Genomic DNA, 23427 nt, shown 5'->3' with positions numbered 1-23427 from the left:
CTGCGCTTTCAACCACAACAAAGTTCAAACGGGAATACCAATGTCAGACATTTTGTTGATTTATAAAAACAACTTGAAGCACAGTGATAACGCCTTATCTAACAGCACAACCAAGTGACCTGGATTGCAGTTGAGATTACATTATACTACATGGTGCAAATAATGAATGCCGTTTGAGATTCTGTGCTGACTATAGCAATTGTGACGATGTCCACAGACCTGTGACCCTGAACCTGCAGGCTTTCTGATTACATTAGATGTTTAAATGTTACAGTAACCTCAAAAGCGGCCACTGATGCGTTACTCATTTCACGGTTGAATAAATTCTGTTACATTAGTTTGTAGGATAACCTTAACATTAGGCTGTTTACAGTATAGCAAAAGTGATATTGAATTATGTTTGGTTGTCAACGCAACCAAATATCAACATTTGAAGGAGATGCATCCATCTTTGCTACTGAGTCTTGCTTTAGTTAGAGTTTGTCTACAAATTAATAATGAACATGTTGGATTCACGACTCCATTTGGACCAAAAATCTAACTTAAAGACCAGGACCAAATCAAATACACTTTAAATGCACATTAAATACAGTTTTGATTTGATAAAAGTCTTTGAAGGAGTAGTCCACTATTTTACAACTTGATTTTAAATGGTTCCTCACCCTGAAAGGAGTCTGTGGCCCAAGAGAAACAGTATTCCATGGATCAGCTCGTTTTAAACAGCCACTACAAACTTCAGCTAACCTTAACCACCACAAGCTAACAATCAATGGGGTTGATGAGAGCATGAGCATGTAAAAACAAACCCCCAACAAATCAAAATCACCTGAAATCAACCTATTTGGTTTTATGTTTTTTCTTCTCGCATGCCCCTATCACTCCCATTGATTGTGAGCTTGTGGTGGAACCGACCCTTTGGAATGACTTCGATAGCAACAGTGAACCTATTGAGTGGACATTTCTCAACAATCATTCTCATAATAGCACATTTGGTAATAGTCAGTGACTAATATCCAAGCTGAGCTTGGTTAAAACCCTGGATGGGAGACCGAAGGGATAGCTGTAGACGGCCCCAGCTCTCCAGTAGGAGGTGCTGTAGATGGCCCCAGCTCTCCAGTAGGAGGTGCTGCCCAGACTATTGCTTTTTGCTGATAGTGGATATTACCTTGAACATATTTTATACAAGGTTGGTCTATGTTGAAAATTGGTTACCATGATGACATAATCCTGTGGTTGCAACTTTACAGTAAAACATTTAATGCCAAAATCATGGTGATTAATATGGAGTTGGTCCCCCTTTTGCCACAATATCAGCCTCCACTCTTCTGGGACAGCTTCCCGCTAGATGTTGGAACATTTCTGCGGGGACTTGCTTCCATTCAGCCATAAGAACATTAGTGAGGTCGGACACTGGTGTTGGGCGATTAGGCCTGACTCGCAGTTGCCGTTCCAATTCATCCCAAAGGTGTTCGATGGGGTTGTGGTCAGGGCTCTGTGCAGGCCAGTCAAGTTCTTCCACAGCGATCTCAACAAACCGTTTCTGTATGGACCTCACTTTGTGCACAGGGGGAATTGTCATGCTGAAACAGGAAAGGGCCTTCCCCAAACCATTGCCACAAAGTTGGAAGCACAGAATTGTCTAGAATGTCATTGTATGCTGTAGCGTTAATATTTCTCTTCACTGGAACTGAAAGGAGCCTAGCCCGAACCATGAAAATCAGCCCCAGACCATTATTCATCCTCCACTAAACTTTACAGTTGACACTATGCATTGGGGCAGGTAGTGTTCTCCTGGCATTAGCCAAGCCCAGATTCGTCCATTGGGCTGCCAGACGGTGAAAGGTGTTTCCACCGCTGATGTTTCTTCCATAGGCAGTTTGGCACTCGGTAGTGAGGGTTACAACAGAGGACAGACGCGCCACGTGCTTCAGCACTCCCGTTCTGTGAGCTTGTGTGGCCTACCACTTCCGTTGTTGCTCCTAGACGTTTCCACTTCTCAATAAGAGCAATTACAGTTGACCGGGGCAGCTCTAGCAGGGCAGAGGTTTGACGAACTGACTTGTTGGAAAGGTGGCATCCTATGACGGTGCCACGTTGAAAAGTCACTGAGCCCTTCAGTAAAACCACTCTACTGCTAATGTTTGTCAATGGAGATTGCATGTCCGTGTGCTCGATTTTGTACACCTGTTAGCAAAAGGGGTGTTCACATACTTTTCCATATTTGGTGTAGATTCCACGTCACAATACGGTGACCACTTACATTGAAACAACGTTGATTTAACCAGTTTGTGCCCAGTGGGTAACCTCTGAACTGAAGGTAGAGTTGCATCAAAGATGGACTATTCAGTCTATTCGCAGTGCAATGTCAGCCCCCTACAAGGCTGTTACCATGTTTATGTATACTTTAAGTCCTTCATGTCCTCCAATGTAAAATACATATAAAGACAGTTCATTTCACACATAATTGTCACTTTTTTATTTCTTGTGTTTGTTTTTTTTTATATGCCAATATAGCAACTTTTTTCTTGTTTTTCTTCCTTTAAATGACATGGAATTTCAATATGTACAAAAAACAAAACAGCCAATCATAATGTTATCAAAAAAACAGTCCCCTTGTTTCACGTTATTGCTAAAAATGTTACAAACTGCACAGATTTCTACCGTCAGCAAACCCTTCGATCGCTGAGTATACTACCACTGGCTGACACCTCTGTTTACCATTAATGAAACATTACACACGGAGACAGAGAGAGAGAGATGGAGACAGAGCGTGTGTGAAAGGATGCGCGAGGGGGACAATATAAGAAATGGGACTGCAGCGAAGTTAAGCGTGCAGAGCTGAGAGAGTGAAGTCAAAACGTAGGTACAGAGAGACACAGAGGAGAGGGACACATTACTACTCCATAATGCAGCCAGCCAATCGTCTCGAGGAGTATTTCAAGGCAGAGCGTGTCAGAGAAAGGCTCCTCCCACACAGCTGTTCCTTTACTTAAAGCTGCTTCTTGCCCTGTCCTGTTTAGCAGTGCATGACAAATCTGTGTTATAAAAAGACATTTGGCATATTAGAGGTTACATACATACGTTGTTCAGAGCTCATTAACCCCCCCAACCCCCCCCCCCCCAAAAAAACAGCTGCTTTTGGAAGAAAACAAACAATACGACTGACAAAATTAAAACCGCTTGCAAGTACAGTATGTACACAGTATTTGCAAAAAGCTTCACACAAGGTTAAGAGAGTATTTCATCAGGTTTTGTTACCAGGTTAATCGTTTGTTCAGATTATAAAAAGGCATGTAACAACATTCCACCTCCGTAAGAGAGAACTGCCTTCTCCTTGTTGAGTGAAACGTGAGAACTGATGCTTTTCTTGGCCATGAAAACAAACAACTTAGTTGGACTAGCGCCGTTGCTAACTAGCATAGCTGGTCCCATTGTTGAAAAGAGTTATGGGATATTAGAATCCAAAAACAAAAACCCCAAAGCAGAAAGACAGCTGACTGGAGAATGATTCAGGCATTAGGCAGGCGTTTCCCAAACTCACTTCTCCCAGCTGACATCATGAAAACACCGAGCAAAACCCCCAAAAAGATTCAGCGACCACCTCATTGACATGACAATAGAGTGAAAGGGTTTGGAAAAGGCCAGTAGCTTTTCTCGTTGTTGTGTAATTCCATAGTAAGGTGATAGGTGACAAAGCTCATGTTGGTTCCATGCTGCAAACTATTCAATTCAGGTTGATCGCACCCATTCTGGAATGAATTAAAAACATGAAACAACTGTCACTGGAGCGACAGCAACTGACCTTTTTTGTAAATCGACTCCCGGCGCCAAAGTAGGCAGCAAAGGCAGTAATGACCTTATTTCTTTAACATAAAATAAAACAAAAACGGGGAAACTTTACACAATAATAAAAAAGATATATCATCAATATTACACTGTTTACATTAACATCAATGGCTGAAGAAACAGGTGGGAGGTGGTGGGGGGGGCAGAAGCATCCCCTCTGTTACGTTTGTATTTTTAGAGGAAACTTAGCCCTGTTTTGTTCCCTTTTATTAAATGGATTTGACTGTTAAATGGGTACATGACGAGAGAGGCCTGTAATACTTGTTAATTAAAAACATATTCAAGCTTCAGCGTCATAGTTCTTCCTGGAAGAGCACATCGTCCCACTGTAACACACTGTGATCAAACTATTGGCGTTGATCGTCTTCTTCAGCCACATATTATTGTGCCAGAGAAATAATCACTTGTTTTATATATTTGGATCAAAATCAGAAGATGGCCAACCAACCTGGCCAACCAAAAGTCCATCTTTACAAGAACATTGATTGTTTTGAACATGAACAGTGTACACACGCACAAACACACTTTGAAACGAGTTTCGCTCACCGATCCATTGTTACAGACTATACAGCAGATCGTGAGCACACACACAAACAAGCTGGTGAAGTAGGTGGTCAGGCATACAAACCTTAAGAGACACAACCTGTATAATATTGCTGTACGTTTCTCTAAATATACATCTTCAATGATACAGCCTACATCTAGAAAGGCCTTGTTACTGTTAACAGAAGACTCGATCACCATAAGTACATTGGCTGGGTTTGGCTACTTTCAGACGGTGACGTACTTGTTTTGTTCGGGTCAAAAACCACAGGACGTTAGTTAAAAGGCTTTTAAATGAGTCACAGTGCTTGCAAGACAATGTCTCTAAAACGGAGAAAGCACGAGTGCTGTGATGAAGTAGACATATACAGTATCAGTCAAAAATGTTATAACACCTACTCATTCAAGGTTTTCATTTTTTTTTTAAACTATTTTATACATTGTAGAATAATTGTGAAGACATCAAAACGATGAAAAAAACACATGTAGTAACCAAAAAGTGTTCAACAAATCAAAATATATTTGAGATTCTTCAAAGTATCCACCCTTTGCCTTGATGACAGCTTTGCACACTCTTAGCATTCTCTCAACCAGCTTCATGAGGTAGTCACCTGGAATGCATTTCAATTAACAGGTGTGCCTTCTTAAAAGTTAATTTGTGGAATTTCTTTCCCTTTTAATGCATTTGAGCCAATCAGTTGTGTTGTGACAGGCTAGGGGTGGTATACAGAAGACAGCACTATTTGGTAAAAGACCATCATTACTTTAAGACATGAAGGTCAGTCAACGCAGAAAATTTAAAGAACTTTGAAAGTCGCAAAAACCATCAAACAGGATCGACACAGGAAATGAAAACCCAGAGTTACCTCTGCTGCAGAGGTGAAGTTCATTAGAGTTACCAGCCTCAGAAACCGGCAATTAACTGCACCTCAGATTGCACCTCAGAGTTCAAGTAACAGACACATCTCAACATCAACTGTTCAAAGGAGACTGTGTGAATCAGGCCTTCATGGTCGAATTGCTGCAAAGAAACCACTACCAAAGGACACCAATAAGAAGAAGAGACTTGCTTGGGCCGAGAAACACAAGCAATGGACATTAGACCGGTGGAAATCTGTTCTTTGGTCTGGAGTTCAAATTTGAGATATTTGGTTCCAACCGCCGTGTCTTTGTGAGACGTAGAGTAGGTGAACGGATGGTCTCTGCTGCGATACGCCATCCCATCTGGTTTGGGCTTAGTGGGACTATGATTTGTTTTTCAACAGCACAATGACCCAACACACCTCCAGGCTGTGTAATGGCTATTTGACCCAAGAAGGAGAGTGATGGAGTGCTGCATCAGATGACCTGGCCTCCACAATCACCCCACCTCAACCCAATTGAGATGGTTTGGGATGAGTTGGACCGCAGAGTGAAGAAAAATCAGCCAATGTGGGAACTCCTTCAAGACTGTTGGAAAAGCATTCCAGGTGAAGCTGGTTGAGAGAATGCCAAGAGTGTCCAAAGCTGTCATCAAGGCAAAGGGTGGCTATTTGAAGAATCTCAAATATAAAATACTGTTTTGGTTACTACATGATTCCATGTGTTATTTCATAGTTTTGATGTCTTCACTATTATTCTACAATGTAGAAAACAGTTTTTTTTTTAAATTAAGAAAAACCCTTGAATGAGTAGGTGTGTCCAAACTTTTGACTGGTACTGTAAGTGTTGTACTTCTACACTGAACAGAGTTTGTTTTAACAACAAATCTCCCAGAACGCTGGTCGTATGTCTGACAGTGTGTTTTTGAAGCAGTGACACAAAGATAGCATTATGGGTTATGTTGTCCAATGAAACAACTTCCTGTACCGAGTCCAGGTGAAAAAATATACAGGTTAGGACAACGTAATAATTCCATTGGGCGGCGTTAGAAAACAAACAACTTAATTGGACTAGCGCCGTTGCTAACTAGCATAGCGGGTCCCATTGTTGAAAAGAGTTATGGGATCGAAGAATCCCATTTGTCATCTTCAACCTAGTAATGAGCAGAGAGATAAGACCAGATTGTTTTATTCACCCCCCACACACAGATTTGTTCTAGTTACGTAAATGAAAAGGGCAGGTCATTGGACGAGTAATGTTACTCTTTGACATTTAAGTGAGCGGTAAAGGCCACATCAAATTGGAAGTGTCTGTCTTTTCGGGTTTTCTAAAAACCAACGAAAGTTTTAAATGCCACCAGAACTATACACAGGAAGACACCAAGGCCTGGAAACACAATATACTGACAGATTTGAAGACGTCTCTGGACACTTCTACAGCAACATGATATCAACTTTGGATATGTGACATGATTTTAGTTGACTGTAATAATATTACTGTACTAAGGCTACCATTTCATTTTAACGACTAGACTCATTAAATGTGAAAATGACAAACTATTTTGTAACTGGAAGTCCAGTTTTTTTTTTTTTTTTTTAACATTTGAAATCAAATGGAAGAATTCACGTCACCATGGCTCCATGTGTGATGTACAGACATGTTGTACTTTCCAAAGGAAACGTAGCTTGTAGCGAACAGAGTATTGCAGGCAAGGCAGAGGCGTTGCTTAAAGCTTTTCTTTTTAAAAACTTCATTAAAAAAAAAAAACAATGAGAATACAAAAATGAGGCCCGCTGAGGTTACCCCCTAACACAAACAAACCATCGGTTAGGTAAAAAATACAAAAAAAATCCCAAGACTAGCAAAAGTATCAAAAATTCAACGTTCCGTCAAAAAGACCGAAAGAAGCAGGCATTTGATGGAGACAAGAAGTAAAGGTAGCTATAATACACATGCCAGGTCGGGATTTGGACAACATAAAAAAAAAGCCCAAAGCTCGGAGGAAGAGAATAGAAACTATTTGGTAACAAAAGTGTACTATACGGTTTCATACAAAAACAAGTGAAAATGTACCTTTACTGAAGCTTATGCAAGATCCTTGGTCCACAAAAACCATGGCATCGTCATGACATTTTTATGTGTCCCCCACTATGTCCACTCCTCCTCGCTCTCCCTCCAAAAACAATACATTTCCTCCCTTTACAGTAACATAGATGACTAACGAGACAAAAAAAAGAGGGGAAAAAATGAACAGAGGGAGGGGGGGGGGGGGAGCGCACAAAATCAACCTTTTAGTTAACGTACTTTACATGTGGTGGATGTATAGTTGTTGTGGTCTCCGTTCAAGACACTGGCGCGCTGAGCCAATAGGAACTCCCTATTACACAGCTCCAACACCATGAACCGACATGAACCACAAGAGGGCAGCGGCGAGGAGTTCGCACAGTTTCTCTTATTTCCGCTGGTCGACAACTTTTAACATAGGAACTATCTTTGAATTCCTCCTTTTTCCGTCCGATCAATTTTCAATTTCAGCTTCTTTTGAAATCCCAAATCAATATGCAGCACTTTTAGAGAGTCAGTTTACTTCATAGTCTTTTTACCAGGTGGTACATTTTGCTCTCGAGGCATATTGTGTATGTGTGTATAAGTGTGTGTGTGTGTTAGGACACCACGGCTGCAACCGTGGAAGAGGATGTGACTCCTGCGTTGTTGGGGCCGTAGCTGTTGTTAGCGTCGCTGTTGTTAGCGCTGTTGCTGCTAGCCGTTAAAAGGCGGTCGCTGCCCGCCCGTAGGATGGCTCCGGCGGCGTTGCAGTGTGGCCGCGGCCCAGGCTCCGGCGTGTAGGTGAAGGTGAGCGTGGTGGAGTAGATGATGCCGTCGTTTCGCACCAGCGTGACGGGAACCTGCACCGGCTGACGCACCCAGCGCCAGCCCTCGCGGAAGGCAGAGATGTCGGGAACCACGCACAGCATGCTCTCCGCACACCTACACCAGCAAGCAGAGAGGAGAGAGTCAGACAGGCTTGACTCTAGCTATTTGGGTTGAATCCCTCACAGTGTGCCGACCTCACTGTTGACTAAAGAAACAAAAAGAAAGGTCGGTCATGTAAAGATCCTACGTCGGCTGAGTATTGTCTTTCATGGTCCTTCGAGCAGGATTTGAACAAATGACAAGTATACACCACTGGTAATATGGATCCATCAAGCACTATGCGAGGGTTGTGTTTTCCATAGTGTCTATGATTGGCGACTACAAAAACAGTCCTGTAAAATCTCACTACGATACACACATCTCACACAAATTGGGTCAAATGGGGATCGTGGCGTTCTCAGTCAACATTAGGGCCACTTACACGCCATTCTGCAGAGGACAACAACCTCAACGTTTCACACCCGGCTTCTCCCAGCGGGGTTTTAAATCCAGGGTGAAACCTACCGTTTATTACAGATTAAACCATGAAGCTCTTTCATCTGATCTAAAGACCTCTCTCTCTACCTCCATGGGTGGCAGACATAAACACTGGGATCGCTAATTCATCTAGAAAATTCAACATCAAAAAGGGAAAACAGTACCTTTTGAAGAATGTTTGGCAGAGCCTAAAGGGTGTGCTTTGAAAATGGAAATATCTGAGCCTAAATTGAATTCACGTTTGTTCAGTTGGTACTCATTAGCAGAACATTGCTTTGATTTGGATCAAAGCATGGCTGTAATCTGTCTGGGTTATCCCCTGGTTAGTACTCATATAGAGATTATAATGAGTAACAAGGTCAGACTGAGTAGGAACATCCCCTTCCCCTCTCCCCAGAAAGGTGTATCTCATAGATACAACAAATTCATCGTTTGAGGCCGTTTCAGTTTGACTTTAGTAGAATAAAGTGGTGTTTCTGATTCTAAATCCTTTCTGTCTGGTCAAGCTACAGTACTATGTCTGGTCAAGCTACAGTACTATGTCTGGTCAAGCTACAGTACTCTGTCTGGTCAAGCTACAGTATTCTGTCTGGTCAAGCTACAGTATTCTGTCTGGTCAAGCTACAGTACTCTGTCTGGTCAAGCTACAGTATTCTGTCTGGTCAAGCTACAGTATTCTGTCTGGTCAAGCTACAGTATTCTGTCTGGTTGGCAGGACAAACTTGAACATAATTTTGCACCACCGTATTGAGCCACAGTTGAGAGGAGCAGCGAGGTGCGTGTGTCAGTACCTGTACATGGTCTCTGCCTCCACGTCTCCAAACCAGACCCTCAGGTTTGAGGTGAAGTTCTGTCCCGTCAGCTCCAGCATGGCCACATCCCCACCCCCGTTTAACTAAAACACACACACACACACACACACACACACACACACACACACACACACACACACACACACAATACAACAAAAGCATAAATGTTGTTGTGTTGTTGACAGAGGAAGAGATGGAATCTGGTAAAGGGACTAAAGGGTGTTTGTTTGGAGCACTGCAAGAGGAACAAATTGTTGTTTATAATAGGAATGAAGTGTGGATGTGGCCTGTGTGTGCGTGCATATCTGTGTGTGTCCCTCTCTAACCTGTGTGTGCGTGCATATCTGTGTGTGTCCCTCTCTAACCTGTGTGTGCATATCTGTGTGTGTCCCTCTCTAACCTGTGTGTGCATGCATATCTGTGTGTGTCCCTCTCTAACCTGTGTGTGCGTGCATATCTGTGTGTGTCCCTCTCTAACCTGTGTGTGCATATCTGTGTGTGTCCCTCTCTAACCTGTGTGTGCATGCATATCTGTGTGTGTCCCTCTCTAACCTGTGTGTGCGTGCATATCTGTGTGTGTCCCTCTCTAACCTGTGTGTGCATATCTGTGTGTGTCCCTCTCTAACCTGTGTGTGGATATCTGTGTGTGTCCCTCTCTAACCTGTGTGTGCGTGCATATCTGTGTGTGTCCCTCTCTAACCTGTGTGTGCGTGCATATCTGTGTGTGTCCCTCTCTAACCTGTGTGTGCGTGCATATCTGTGTGTGTCCCTCTCTAACCTGTGTGTGCGTGCATATCTGTGTGTGTCCCTCTCTAACCTGTGTGTGCGTGCATATCTGTGTGTGTCCCTCTCTAACCTGTGTGTGCGTGCATATCTGTGTGTGTCCCTCTCTAACCTGTGTGTGCGTGCATATCTGTGTGTGTCCCTCTCTAACCTGTGTGTGCATGCATATCTGTGTGTGTCCCTCTCTAATCTGTGTGTGCATGCATATCTGTGTGTGTCCCTCTCTAACCTGTGTGTGTGTGTGTGTGTGTGTGTGTGTGTGTGTGTGTGTGTGTGTGTGTGTGCATGCATATCTGTGTGTGTCCCTCTCTAACCTGTGTGTGTGTGTGTGTGTGTGTGTGTGTGTGTGTGCGTGCATATCTGTGTGTGTCCCTCTCTAACCTGTGTGTGCATATCTGTGTGTGTCCCTCTCTAACCTGTGTGTGTCCCTCTCTAACCTGTGTGTGTGTGTGTGTGTGTGTGTGTGTGTGTGCATATCTGTGTGTGTCCCTCTCTAACCTGTGTGTGTGTGTGTGTGTGTGTGTGTGTGTGTGTGTGTGTGTGTGTCCCTCTCTAACCTGTGTGTGCATATCTGTGTGTGTCCCTCTCTAACCTGTGTGTGTGTGTGTGTGTGTGTGTATGTGTGTGTGTGTGTGTCCCTCTCTAACCTGTAAGCATGCATATCTGTGTGTGTCCCTCTCTAACCTGTGTGTGCGTGCATATCTGTGTGTGTCCCTCTCTAACCTGTGTGTGCGTGCATATCTGTGTGTGTCCCTCTCTAACCTGTGTGTGCATATCTGTGTGTGTCCCTCTCTAACCTGTGTGTGTGTGTGTGTGTGCGTGCATATCTGTGTGTGTCCCTCTCTAACCTGTGTGTGCATATCTGTGTGTGTCCCTCTCTAACCTGTGTGTGTCCCTCTCTAACCTGTGTGTGTGTGTGTGTGTGTGTGTGCATATCTGTGTGTGTCCCTCTCTAACCTGTGTGTGTGTGTGTGTGTGTGTGTGTGTGTGTGTGTGTGTGTGTGTGTGTGTGTGTGTGTGTGTGTGTATATCTGTGTGTGTCCCTCTCTAACCTGTGTGTGTGTGTGTGTGTGTGTGTGTGTGTGTCCCTCTCTAACCTGTGTGTGCATATCTGTGTGTGTCCCTCTCTAACCTGTGTGTGTGTGTGTGTGTGTGTGTGTGTCCCTCTCTAACCTGTGTGTGCATATCTGTGTGTGTCCCTCTCTAACCTGTGTGTGTGTGTGTGTGTGGCTCCCTCTCTAACCTGTAAGCTCTCAACTCCAGGCACGGGGGTGACAGGCGAGTGGACGGGGCCCATGCCCTCGTAGAAGGTGTACTCAGCCTTGTCGGTGCTGATGATTGTCCAGGACGCTCCGTCGTTGATCATCTCTTTGTTTGGTTCCTTTGGGCATGGAGTGGCCTGGGAGACACACAGACAGACACACACACACATACACACACACAAACACACACACAGACACACACACAGACACACACACACCATATTTCAGATATAGATCGATAAATAAATGAACATAGCTGTGTGTTATGAATCTTGGTTTAGTTGTTTCTATGATGATCTCTGATGTAGAGATAACACCTCCACAAGGAGCCTATCACCGTAACGCTATATTAACTCTCACTCTAATCCGTCATCTATCGAAGATGGAATCCAAAGGGGCAGAATAACCTCTTAGCAAAACAAAGACTGTGAATAAATCCAGCAACGGGGACCAGCACAGAGCACTGACATGGGATGCCGACCATTTTCAGGCGGGATCTGATCAACAATGTTAAAAAAATATATATATATTTTTTTATTATTATTTAACCTTTATTTAACTGGGCAAGTAAGTTAAGAACAAATTCTTAATTACAAATGACGGCCTACCCAGGCCAAACCCAGACGAAGCTGGGCCAATAGCAATTGCTCTAAGGGACTTCAAAACACGGCCGGATGTGATTCAGCCTGGATTCGAACCAGGGACTGTAGTGTTGTCTCTTGCACTGAGATGCAGTTCCTTAGACACCTGCACCACTCGGGAGAATTTGAAGATTGTAAACTAGGAACAAAATAATGTTCACCATCCAAGAATACATTTTCTCACAAGATCATTCTGATTGGTTACTGCAAATATGGGGTCAATTTAAGTAGTCTCAACGCGTAATGAAGGTGGTCTCAACGTGTAATGAATGTAGTCTCAACTAGTCTCAACGCGTAATGAAGGTGGTCTCAACGCGTAATGAAGGTAGTCTCAACTAGTCTCAACGCGTAATGAAGGTGGTCTCAACGCGTAATGAAGGTAGTCTCAACGCGTAATGAAGGTGGTCTCAACGCGTAATGAAGGTGGTCTCAACGCGTAATGAAGGTAGTCTCAACGCGTAATGAAGGTAGACTCAACACGTAATGAAGGTGGTCTCAACTAGTCTCAACGCGTAATGAAGGTGGTCTCAACTAGTCTCAACGTGTAATGAAGGTGGTCTCAACGCGTAATGAAGGTAGTCTCAACGCGTAATGAAGGTAGTCTCAACGCGTAATGAAGGTGGTCTCAACATGTAATGAAGGTAGTCTCAATGCGTAATGAAGGTAGTCTCAACTAGTCTCAACGCGTAATGAAGGTGGTCTCAACGCGTAATGAAGGTGGTCTCAACGCGTAATGAAGGTAGTCTCAACTAGTCTCAACGCGTAATGAAGGTGGTCTCAACGTGTAATGAATGTAGTCTCAACGCGTAATGAAGGTAGTCTCAACGCGTAATGAAGGTAGTCTCAATGCGTAATGGTGGTCTCAACGCGTAATGAAGGTGGTCTCAACTAGTCTCAACGCGTAATGGAAGGTAGTCTCAACGCGTAATGGAGGTAGTCTCAACGCGTAATGGTGGTCTCAACACGTAATGAAGGTGGTCTCAACTAGTCTCAACGCGTAATGGAAGGTAGTCTCAACGCGTAATGAAGGTAGTCTCAACGCGTAATGAAGGTAGTCTCAACACGTAATGAAGGTAGTCTCAACGCGTAATGAAGGTAGTCTCAACGCGTAATGGTGGTCTCAACACGTAATGAAGGTGGTCTCAACTAGTCTCAACGCGTAATGGAAGGTAGTCTCAACGCGTAATGGAAGGTAGTGTCTCACTCACTTGAAACTGTATGATCCTCTCTTGGGAAAGGCACAGGTACATCCGCTCTGTGTCCTTCAGGTAGAATGAACACTTGTGCAGCTGGGAGACGGGGTCGTCTGCATCCAACAAGGCCGTCTGCTTGTCCACCTTACGGATGATCTGACACACACAGACAGGCTGGTGTTTAGGGTTTAGTTGCTTAGAGCTCAGTGTACAAATAACATCATTAACTTTCATTAGTGTGTGTGTGTGTGTTGGTAATAAAGAGAAACATGGAGAGGGGAGAGAAACATGGAGAGGGGAGAGAAACATGGAGAGAAACATGGAGAGAGGAGAGAAACATGGAGAGAAACATGGAGAGAGGAGAGAAACATGGAGAGAAACATGGAGAGAAACATGGAGAGAGGAGAGAAACATGGAGAGAGGAGAGAAACATGGAGAGAAACATGGAGAGAGGAGAGAAACATGGAGAGAAACATGGAGAGGGGAGAGAAACATGGAGAGAAACATGGAGAGAGGAGAGAAACATGGAGAGAAACATGGAGAGAGGAGAGAAACATGGAGAGAAACATGGAGAGAAACATGGAGAGAGGAGAGAAACATGGAGAAGGGAGAGAAACATGGAGAGAAACATGGAGAGAGGAGAGAAACATGGAGAGAGGAGAAACAGATGTAAAAGAGAGTGAAGTGGTGGGTAGTACCAGGCGTGGCAGGGCCATCCCGGTGACTGAGCAGACCAGTTTGACCGTCTGTCCATAGTGGATGTAGCCATCTCTCACAGTGAACTCCTCTCCTTCAGACTCCTCGTCATCCACTGGGGAACAGGACACACAACATTCATATTTTGTTGCAATAGCACATACACTTACACTGAGTATAAAGAATTTTAGGGTGGAAATGTAACGTCAAGCCTCTCAACAATCCACTTTAAAACAAAGCATGGTATTGTCATTTACCCATACCGTGGAATCAGAAAATATTCAGACCGCTTGACTTTATCAAAATGTTGTTACATTACAGTCTTATTCTAAAATGAATTACATAAACAAATGTCCTCAATCTACACACAATACCCCATAAAGACATCACAATACCCCATAATGACATCACAATACCCCATAATGACATCACAATACCCCATAAAGACATCACAATACCCCATAATGACATCACAATACCCCATAATGACATCACAATACCCCATAATGACATCACAATACCCCATAATGACATCACAATACCCCATAATGACATCACAATACCCCATAATGACATCACAATACCCCATAATGACATCACAATACCCCATAATGACATCACAATACCCCATAATGACATCACAATACCCCATAATGACATCACCATACCCCATAATGACATCACCATACCCCATAATGACATCACAATACCCCATAATGACATCACAATACCCCATAATGACATCACAATACCCCATAATGACATCACCATACCCCATAATGACATCACAATACCCCATAATGACATCACAATACCCCATAATGACATCACAATACCCCATAATGACATCACAATACCCCATAATGACATCACAATACCCCATAATGACATCACCATACCCCATAATGACATCACCATACCCCATAATAACATCACAATACCCCATAATGACATCACAATACCCCATAATGACATCACAATACCCCATAATGACATCACAATACCCCATAATGACAAAGCAAAAACAGGTAAGTATTTTTTGCACGTTTATAAAAAACAAAAACACCTTATTTACAGAAGTATTCAGACTCTTTGCTATGAGACTCACAATTGAGCTCAGGTGCATCCTGTTTCCATTGATCATCCTTGAGATGTTTCTACAACTTGATTCAAGTCCACCTGTGGTAAATTCAATTGATTGGACATGATTTGGAAAGGCAAACACCTGTCAATATAAGATCCCACAGTTGACAGTGCATGTCAGAGCAAAGACCAAGCCATGAGGTCGAAGGAATTATCCGTAGAGGTCTGAGACAGGATTGTGTCGAGGCACAGATCTGGGGAAGGGTACCAAAAAATGTCTGCAGCATTGAAGGTCCCCAAGAACATCATTCTTAAATGGAAGAAGTTTGGAACCACCAAGACTCTTCCAAGAGCTGGCTTCCCGGCCAAACTGAGCAATCAGGGAGAAGGGCCTTAGTCAGGGAGGTGACCAAAAACCCAATAGTCACTCTGACAGAGCTTCAGAGTTCCTCTGTGGAGATTGGAGAACCTTCCAGAAGGACAACCTTCTCTGCAGCACTCCACCAATCAGATTGAACTCTTTGGCCTGAATGCCAAGCATCACTTCTGGAGGAAACCTGGCACCATCCCTAAAGTGAAGCACGGTGGTGGCAGCATCATGCTGTGGGGATGTTTTTCAGTAGCAGGGACTGGGAGACTAGTCAGGATTGAGGGAAAGATGAAAGGAGCAGAGTACAGAGAGCTCCTTGATGAAAACCTGCCCCAGGGCGCTCAGGACCTCAGACTGGGGCGAAGGTTCACCTTCCAACAGGACAACGAACCCAAGCACACAACCAAGACAACACAGGAGTGGCTTCGGGACAAGTCTCTGAATGTCCTTGAGTGGTCCAGCCAGAGCACGGACTTGAACCCGGTCAAACATCTCAGGAGAGACCTGAAAATATCTGTACAGCAACACTCCCCCTCCAACCTGACAGAGCTTGAGAGGATCTACAGAGAAGAATGAGAGAAACTCCCCAAATACAGGTTTGCCAAGCTCGTAGCGTCATACCCAAGAAGACTCAAGGCTGTAATTGCTGCTAAAGGTGCTTCAACAAAGTACTGAGTAATATCTGTCATTATGGGGTAGTGTGTGTCGATTGATGAGGGAATAAAATGCAATTTTAGAATAAGGCTGTAACATAACAAAATGTGGAAAAAGTGAAGGGGTTTGAATGCTTCCCTATACACATTACCCATACATTACCCACACATTACCCATATATTACCCACACACATTACCCATATATTACCCACACATGCACACATTACCCATACATTACCCACACACATTACCCATATATTACCCACACATGCACACATTACCCATATATTACCCACACACATTACCCATATATTACCCACACATGCACACATTACCCATACATTACCCACACACGCACACATTACCCATACATTACCCACACACACATTACCCACACACACACACATTACCCACACATTACCCACACACACATTACCCATACATTACCCACACACACATTACCCATACATTACCCACACACACATTACCCATACATTACCCACACACACATTACCCATACATTACCCACACACACATTACCCATACATTACCCACACACACATTACCCATACATTACCCACACACACATACATTACCCATTTGGGGCGGCAGATAGCCTAGTGGTTAGAGCGTTGGACTAGTAACCGAAAGGTAGCAAGATTGAATTCCCGAGCTGACAAGGTAAAAATATGTTGTTCCGCCCCTGAACGAGGGAGTTAATCCACTGTTCCCCGGTAGGCTGTCATTGTAAAATAAGATTTTTTTTCTTAACTGACTTGTCTAGTTAAATAAAGATTTTTAAAAATGAAATACATTGCCCATACACACATAAACCCTTACACACATTTTTACAGTGGAAGTGTGTGTACCACACTCACACAGGTGAACGTAGAAGGCACCCCATTGCTGGGAGCTGGCGTGGAAGTTCCCCCCCTCCACATGTAGGTAGCGCGTGCTGACAGTCTGGGACCGCAACCGGTTGAACAGGGCCACCTTGGTCCCCGATGCAATACACACTGCAGTAGGAGACACACACAGAGAGAGAGATAAAGAGAACACACTACATGTACGTCTGGGTGATAAGATGTGAGAGAACAACACATGTCCCCGTCTGGGTGATAAGATGTGAGAGAACAACACATGTCCCCGTCTGGGTGATAAGATGTGAGAGAACAACACATGTCCCCGTCTGGGTGATAACCTGAGAGAGAACAACACATGTCCCCGTCTGGGTGATAAGATGTGAGAGAACAACACATGTCCCCGTCTGGGTGATAAGATGTGAGAACAACACATGTCCCCGTCTGGGTGATAAGATGTGAGAGAACAACACATGTCCCCGTCTGGGTGATAACCTGAGAGAGAACAACACATGTCCCCGTCTGGGTGATAAGATGTGAGAGAACAACACATGTCCCCGTCTGGGTGATAACCTGAGAGAGAACAACACATGTCCCCGTCTGGGTGATAAGATGTGAGAGAACAACACATGTCCCCGTCTGGGTGATAAGATGTGAGAGAACAACACATGTCCCCGTCTGGGTGATAAGATGTGAGAGAACAACACATGTCCCCGTCTGGGTGATAAGATGTGAGAACAACACATGTCCCCGTCTGGGTGATAAGATGTGAGAGAACAACACATGTCCCCGTCTGGGTGATAAGATGTGAGAACAACACATGTCCCTGTCTGGGTGATAAGATGTGAGAGAACAACACATGTCCCCGTCTGGGTGATAAGATGTGAGAACAACACATGTCCCCGTCTGGGTGATAAGATGTGAGAGAACAACATGTCCCCGTCTGGGTGATAAGATGAGAGAGAACAACATGTCCCCGTCTGGGTGATAAGATGAGAGAGAACAACATGTCCCCGTCTGGGTGATAAGATGTGAGAGAACAACATGTCCCCGTCTGGGTGATAAGATGTGAGAGAACAACACATGTCCCCGTCTGGGTGATAAGATGTGAGAACAACACATGTCCCCGTCTGGGTGATAAGATGTGAGAACAACACATGTCCCCGTCTGGGTGATAACATGAGAGAGAACAACACATGTCCCCGTCTGGGTGATAAGATGTGAGAGAACAACATGTCCCCGTCTGGGTGATAACATGAGAGAGAACAACACATGTCCCCGTCTGGGTGATAAGATGTGAGAGAACAACACATGTCCCCGTCTGGGTGATAAGATGTGAGAACAACACATGTCCCTGTCTGGGTGATAAGATGTGAGAACAACACATGTCCCCGTCTGGGTGATAACATGAGAGAGAACAACACATGTCCCCGTCTGGGTGATAAGATGTGAGAGAACAACACATGTCCCCGTCTGGGTGATAAGATGTGAGAACAACACATGTCCCTGTCTGGGTGATAAGATGTGAGAGAACAACACATGTCCCCGTCTGGGTGATAAGATGTGAGAACAACACATGTCCCTGTCTGGGTGATAAGATGTGAGAACAACACATGTCCCCGTCTGGGTGATAACATGAGAGAGAACAACAAATGTCCCCGTCTGGGTGATAAGATGTGAGAGAACAACATGTCCCCGTCTGGGTGATAACATGAGAGAGAACAACACATGTCCCCGTCTGGGTGATAACATGAGAGAGAACAACATGTCCCCGTCTGGGTGATAACATGAGAGAGAACAACACATGTCCCCGTCTGGGTGATAACAAGAGAGAGAAGAACACATGTCCCTGTCTGGGTGATAAGATGAGAGAGAACAACACATGTCCCCGTCTGGGTGATAACATGAGAGAGAACAACACATGTCCCCGTCTGGGTGATAACAAGAGAGAGAAGAACACATGTCCCCGTCTGGGTGATAACATGAGAGAGAACAACACATGTCCCCGTCTGGGTGATAACAAGAGAGAGAACAACACATGTCCCCGTCTGGGTGATAAGATGTGAGAACAACACATGTCCCTGTCTGGGTGAAAAGATGTGAGAACAACACATGTCCCCGTCTGGGTGATAAGATGAGAGAGAAGAGGGTAGAAAGCGGGCCAAAAAACAAACTCTACAGCGACTTAACAATATTGAACATTGGGTCATTTTTCAGGCATCGGTTGTCATCTGTTTTTTGAGCTGTAGCGCCCTCTAGCGACAAGACTGGCAAACAGGGAAACTTTGTTGAAGAGCAATAGTAGCATTGTGAATGGTAGAAATGAACATAGTTTGAACACGATACAATAGTTTCAATAGACATCTTTCACGAGCCACGTCATGTTCAAGGAAGGAAGGATGCCTTTTGAAAGCAGGGCCCTATGAGTGTGTGTGTGTGTGTGTTGGCGTTTGTGTGACTCACGGTCTGCGTTCTTCAGGGACTGTTTCTTCTTGGAGGGCTTGGAAATGACTTTTATCCTCTTACTAAGGAAGACGCCGATGTCGGCGCTGTTGCCGTAGAACATCTTGACCGACAGCATGAAGTGCTTTCTCTTGTCGGAGTCTGATATGTACAAGGTTTTGGCTGTGCAATAGTTCTGAGTGAGAGGGGAAAAAATAAGGCCAGGCACCAGTTAGTAATTTCTTTGGTGAGAGTGAGTGAGAGAGACAGAGAGACAGAGTGAGACAGACAGAGAGAGAGACAGAGAGAGAGAGAGAGAGAGAGAGTGAGAGACAGAGAGAGTGAGAGAGAGAGACAGAGAGAGTGAGAGAGAGAGACAGAGAGAGACAGAGAGAGAGAGACAGAGAGAGAGAGACAGAGAGAGACAGAGACAGAGAGAGAGAGATAGAGAGAGAGACAGAGAGAGAGAAAGAGAGAGAGACAGAGAGTGAGACAGAGAGTGAGTGAGACAGAGAGAGAGAGAGAGAGTGAGTGAGACAGAGAGAGAGAGAGAGAGAGAGAGGTGTGAGTGAGACAGAGAGACAGAGACAGAGAGAGAGACAGAGAGTGAGTGAGACAGAGAGAGAGAGAGACAGAGAGAGAGTGAGTGAGAGAGAGACAGAGAGTGAGTGAGTGAGAGAGACAGAGAAAGTGAGACAGAGAGAGAGACAGACAGAGAGAGAGAGACAGAGAGAGTGAGACAGAGAGAGACAGAGAGAGTGAGACAGAGAGAGTGAGACAGAGAGACAGAGAGAGAGAGGCAGAGAGAGAGACAGACCGAGAGAGAGAGAGAGGTGTGAGTGAGACAGAGACAGAGAGTGAGTGAGTGAGACAGAGAGAGAGAGAGAGAGAGAGAGAGAGAGAGAGACAGAGATAGTGAGACAGAGAGAGACAGAGAGAGTGAGAGAGAGAGACAGAGAGAGAGAGACAGAGAGAGAGAGGCAGAGAGAGACCGAGAGAGAGAGAGGTGTGAGTGAGACAGAGAGAGAGAGAGAGACAGAGACAGAGACAGAGACAGAGAGAGAGAGAGAGAGAGAGAGAGAGAGAGAGAGAGAGAGAGAGAGAGAGACAGAGAGAGAGAGACAGAGAGAGAGGTGTGAGTGAGACAGAGAGAGAGGTGTGAGTGGGACAGAGAGAGAGGTGTGAGTGGGACAGAGAGAGAGGTGTGAGTGGGACAGAGAGAGAGGTGTGAGTGGGACAGAGAGAGAGAGGTGTGAGTGGGACAGAGAGAGAGGTGTGAGTGGGACAGAGAGAGAGGTGTGAGTGGGACAGAGAGAGAGGTGTGAGTGGGACAGAGAGAGAGGTGTGAGTGGGACAGAGAGAGAGGTGTGAGTGGGACAGAGAGAGAGGTGTGAGTGGGACAGAGAGAGAGGTGTGAGTGGGACAGCGAGAGAGGTGTGAGTGGGACAGAGAGAGAGGTGTGAGTGGGACAGGAAAAAAGGGAGGGAACGAGAGAGAGCGAGACAAAGAAGTGTACAGGGCCCTACCTTTCCCTCGATGTTGAGCTGTTGCATCTCCTGGTCACTGTTTCCTATCCCTATAAAGGCACAGGGCTGAGCCTCCTGCTCTGAACAGCCCTCTCTCTCCATCTCCTCTCTCTTCTTCTTCCAGCCAGAGCCCATCAGGTAGACACATGGAGGTGGACAGAAGAACCTGAACACACACACCAGTATAATTTACATACACTGAGTATAGCAAACATTAGGAACACCTTCCTAACATTGAGCGAAACCACCCCCACCCCCACCTTTCTCCCTCAGAAGAGCCTCAATTCGTCGGGGTATGGACTCTACAAGGTATTGAAAGCGTTCCACAGGGATGCTGGCCCATGTTGACTCCAATGCTCCCCACAGTTGTGTCCAGTTGTCTGGATGTCCTCTGGGTGGTGGACCATTCTTGAAACACACGGGAAACTGTTGAGTGTGAAAAAACCCAGCACCGTTGCAATTCTTGACACACTCACACCGGTGCACCTGGCATCTACTACAATACCCAGTTCAAAGGCACTTCAATAGTTTGTCTTGCCCAGTCTTCACAATACATGTCTCAAGGATTAAAAATCCATTTTAAATGTGTCTCCTCTCCTTCATCTACACTGATTGGAGTGGATTTAACAAGTGACATCAATAAGCGATCATCACCTGGTAAGTCTGTCATGTAAAGAGCAGGTGCTCCTAATGTTTTGTATCCTCAGTGTACACACCACTGCCCAGACTACACACACATCAAATGATTAATAGCTATAATACTTTACACACACACACACACACACACACACACACACACACACCAGACACACACTAACGATAGAACAGTCTGGAATCTACTCTGGTCTGGTGGGTCCAGAATGTTCATAAACATGTCATACTGCATGTTAGACGTTCTGCCACTAGATGGCAGTGTGATATAAACAAATAAAGAAAATCTTGGGAATTAAGTTTCAGCCAAGTTGTCAGCGCATTTCTTTGAGTGACAAACAAACTTCTCAAAACAACTACTAAAATCCTGTAAAACCTTGTTAAATTTTCAAAGGAGAAAGTGAAATGTTAATACAATAACCAATGAGGCTTGCTCGAGTCGAATCTGACAAGAACTTGAATTTTAGCCAGTACCTCAGGGAGACATGTCAGGAGAAATAAACATGTAGATTGCTTAAAACAACACTTTTACTAGTCTCAGTCATGTCCCCTCTTTAGGGAAAAATATCAAAATGTTTTCACCCATGTTGCTCTTCAAAATAACTAAAGCGGTTTGTTTTTATGAGCATGTGCAGGGAAAGAAGGAAAGTGGGTCACATGGAGACACTTGTCATGAGACTGTCTGTCTAGTCTGAAAAGAAGGAGAGTGACAGATACCACCAGTCTGCTTTCATCTCCTAAAAGAGAGAGAGAAAGAGGGAGATTTCTGTGGAAAACCCATCTTTACACACACACAATTTATTCATGCTCAGAGCTCCTATTGTGTATCAAAACACAGACAAGCATTCATATTGTAAACACACACACACACACCGACAGCGACGCCAAGCCCACTAGGCTCTTCCTTAGAGAGGGACACACTCCCGGAGAGCTGACCCAAACCAACGTTGGTCATTTCAGAATGAAACACTAACTAACGTGTGTGTGACTACACACAGTGTACAAAATATTAGGAACAACTTCATAATGTTGAGTTGGAGATTAGAGTTACACTACAGAGGTACATTACACTACAGAGATACATTACACTACAGAGGTACATTACACTACAGAGGTACATTACACTACAGAGATACATTACACTACAGAGGTACATTACACTACAGAGGTACATTACACTACAGAGATACATTACACTACAGAGATACATTACACTACAGAGATACATTACACTACAGAGATACATTACACTACAGAGAGACTACAGTTACACTACAGAGATACATTACACTACAGAGATACATTACACTACAGAGATACATTACACTACAGAGGTACATTACACTACAGAGATACATTACACTACAGAGGTACATTACACTACAGAGATACATTACACTACAGAGATACATTACACTACAGAGATACATTACACTACAGAGATACATTACACTACAGAGGTACATTACACTACAGAGGTACAGTACACTACAGAGGTACATTACACTACAGAGGTACATTACACTACAGAGGTACATTACACTACAGAGGTACATTACACTACAGAGAGACTACAGTACACTACAGAGATACATTACACTACAGAGATACATTACACTACAGAGGTACATTACACTACAGAGATACATTACACTACAGAGATACATTACACTACAGAGATACATTACACTACAGAGGTACATTACACTACAGAGGTACATTACACTACAGAGAGACCACAGTTACACTGCAGAGAGACCACAGTTACACTACAGAGAGACTACAGTTACACT

General features: G+C 44.3%; 1 protein-coding gene across 2 annotated transcripts in view; it reads right to left on the bottom strand.

The window, feature by feature from the left end:
• Positions 1-6970: 6970 nt before the first annotated feature.
• Positions 6971-23427, bottom strand: part of LOC139379094 (recombination signal binding protein for immunoglobulin kappa J region b) — a 90775-nt gene continuing 74318 nt past the window's right edge. For both annotated transcript variants that reach the window (XM_071121900.1, XM_071121899.1), the window contains 8 exons: positions 20984-21149; positions 19479-19653; positions 17034-17171; positions 14051-14163; positions 13368-13508; positions 11500-11655; positions 9453-9556; positions 6971-8238 (listed from right to left, as the gene is read on the bottom strand). In XM_071121900.1, coding sequence (XP_070978001.1) covers positions 7914-8238; positions 9453-9556; positions 11500-11655; positions 13368-13508; positions 14051-14163; positions 17034-17171; positions 19479-19653; positions 20984-21149 — 1318 coding nt within the window. In that variant the 3' untranslated portion in view covers positions 6971-7913. The remainder of the gene's footprint in view (positions 8239-9452; positions 9557-11499; positions 11656-13367; positions 13509-14050; positions 14164-17033; positions 17172-19478; positions 19654-20983; positions 21150-23427) is intronic.

The sequence above is a fragment of the Oncorhynchus clarkii genome, chromosome 21 (genome assembly GCF_045791955.1).
Source record: "Oncorhynchus clarkii lewisi isolate Uvic-CL-2024 chromosome 21, UVic_Ocla_1.0, whole genome shotgun sequence".
Lineage (NCBI taxonomy): Eukaryota > Metazoa > Chordata > Actinopteri > Salmoniformes > Salmonidae > Oncorhynchus > Oncorhynchus clarkii.
This window is presented reverse-complemented; position numbering and strand designations above follow the sequence as displayed.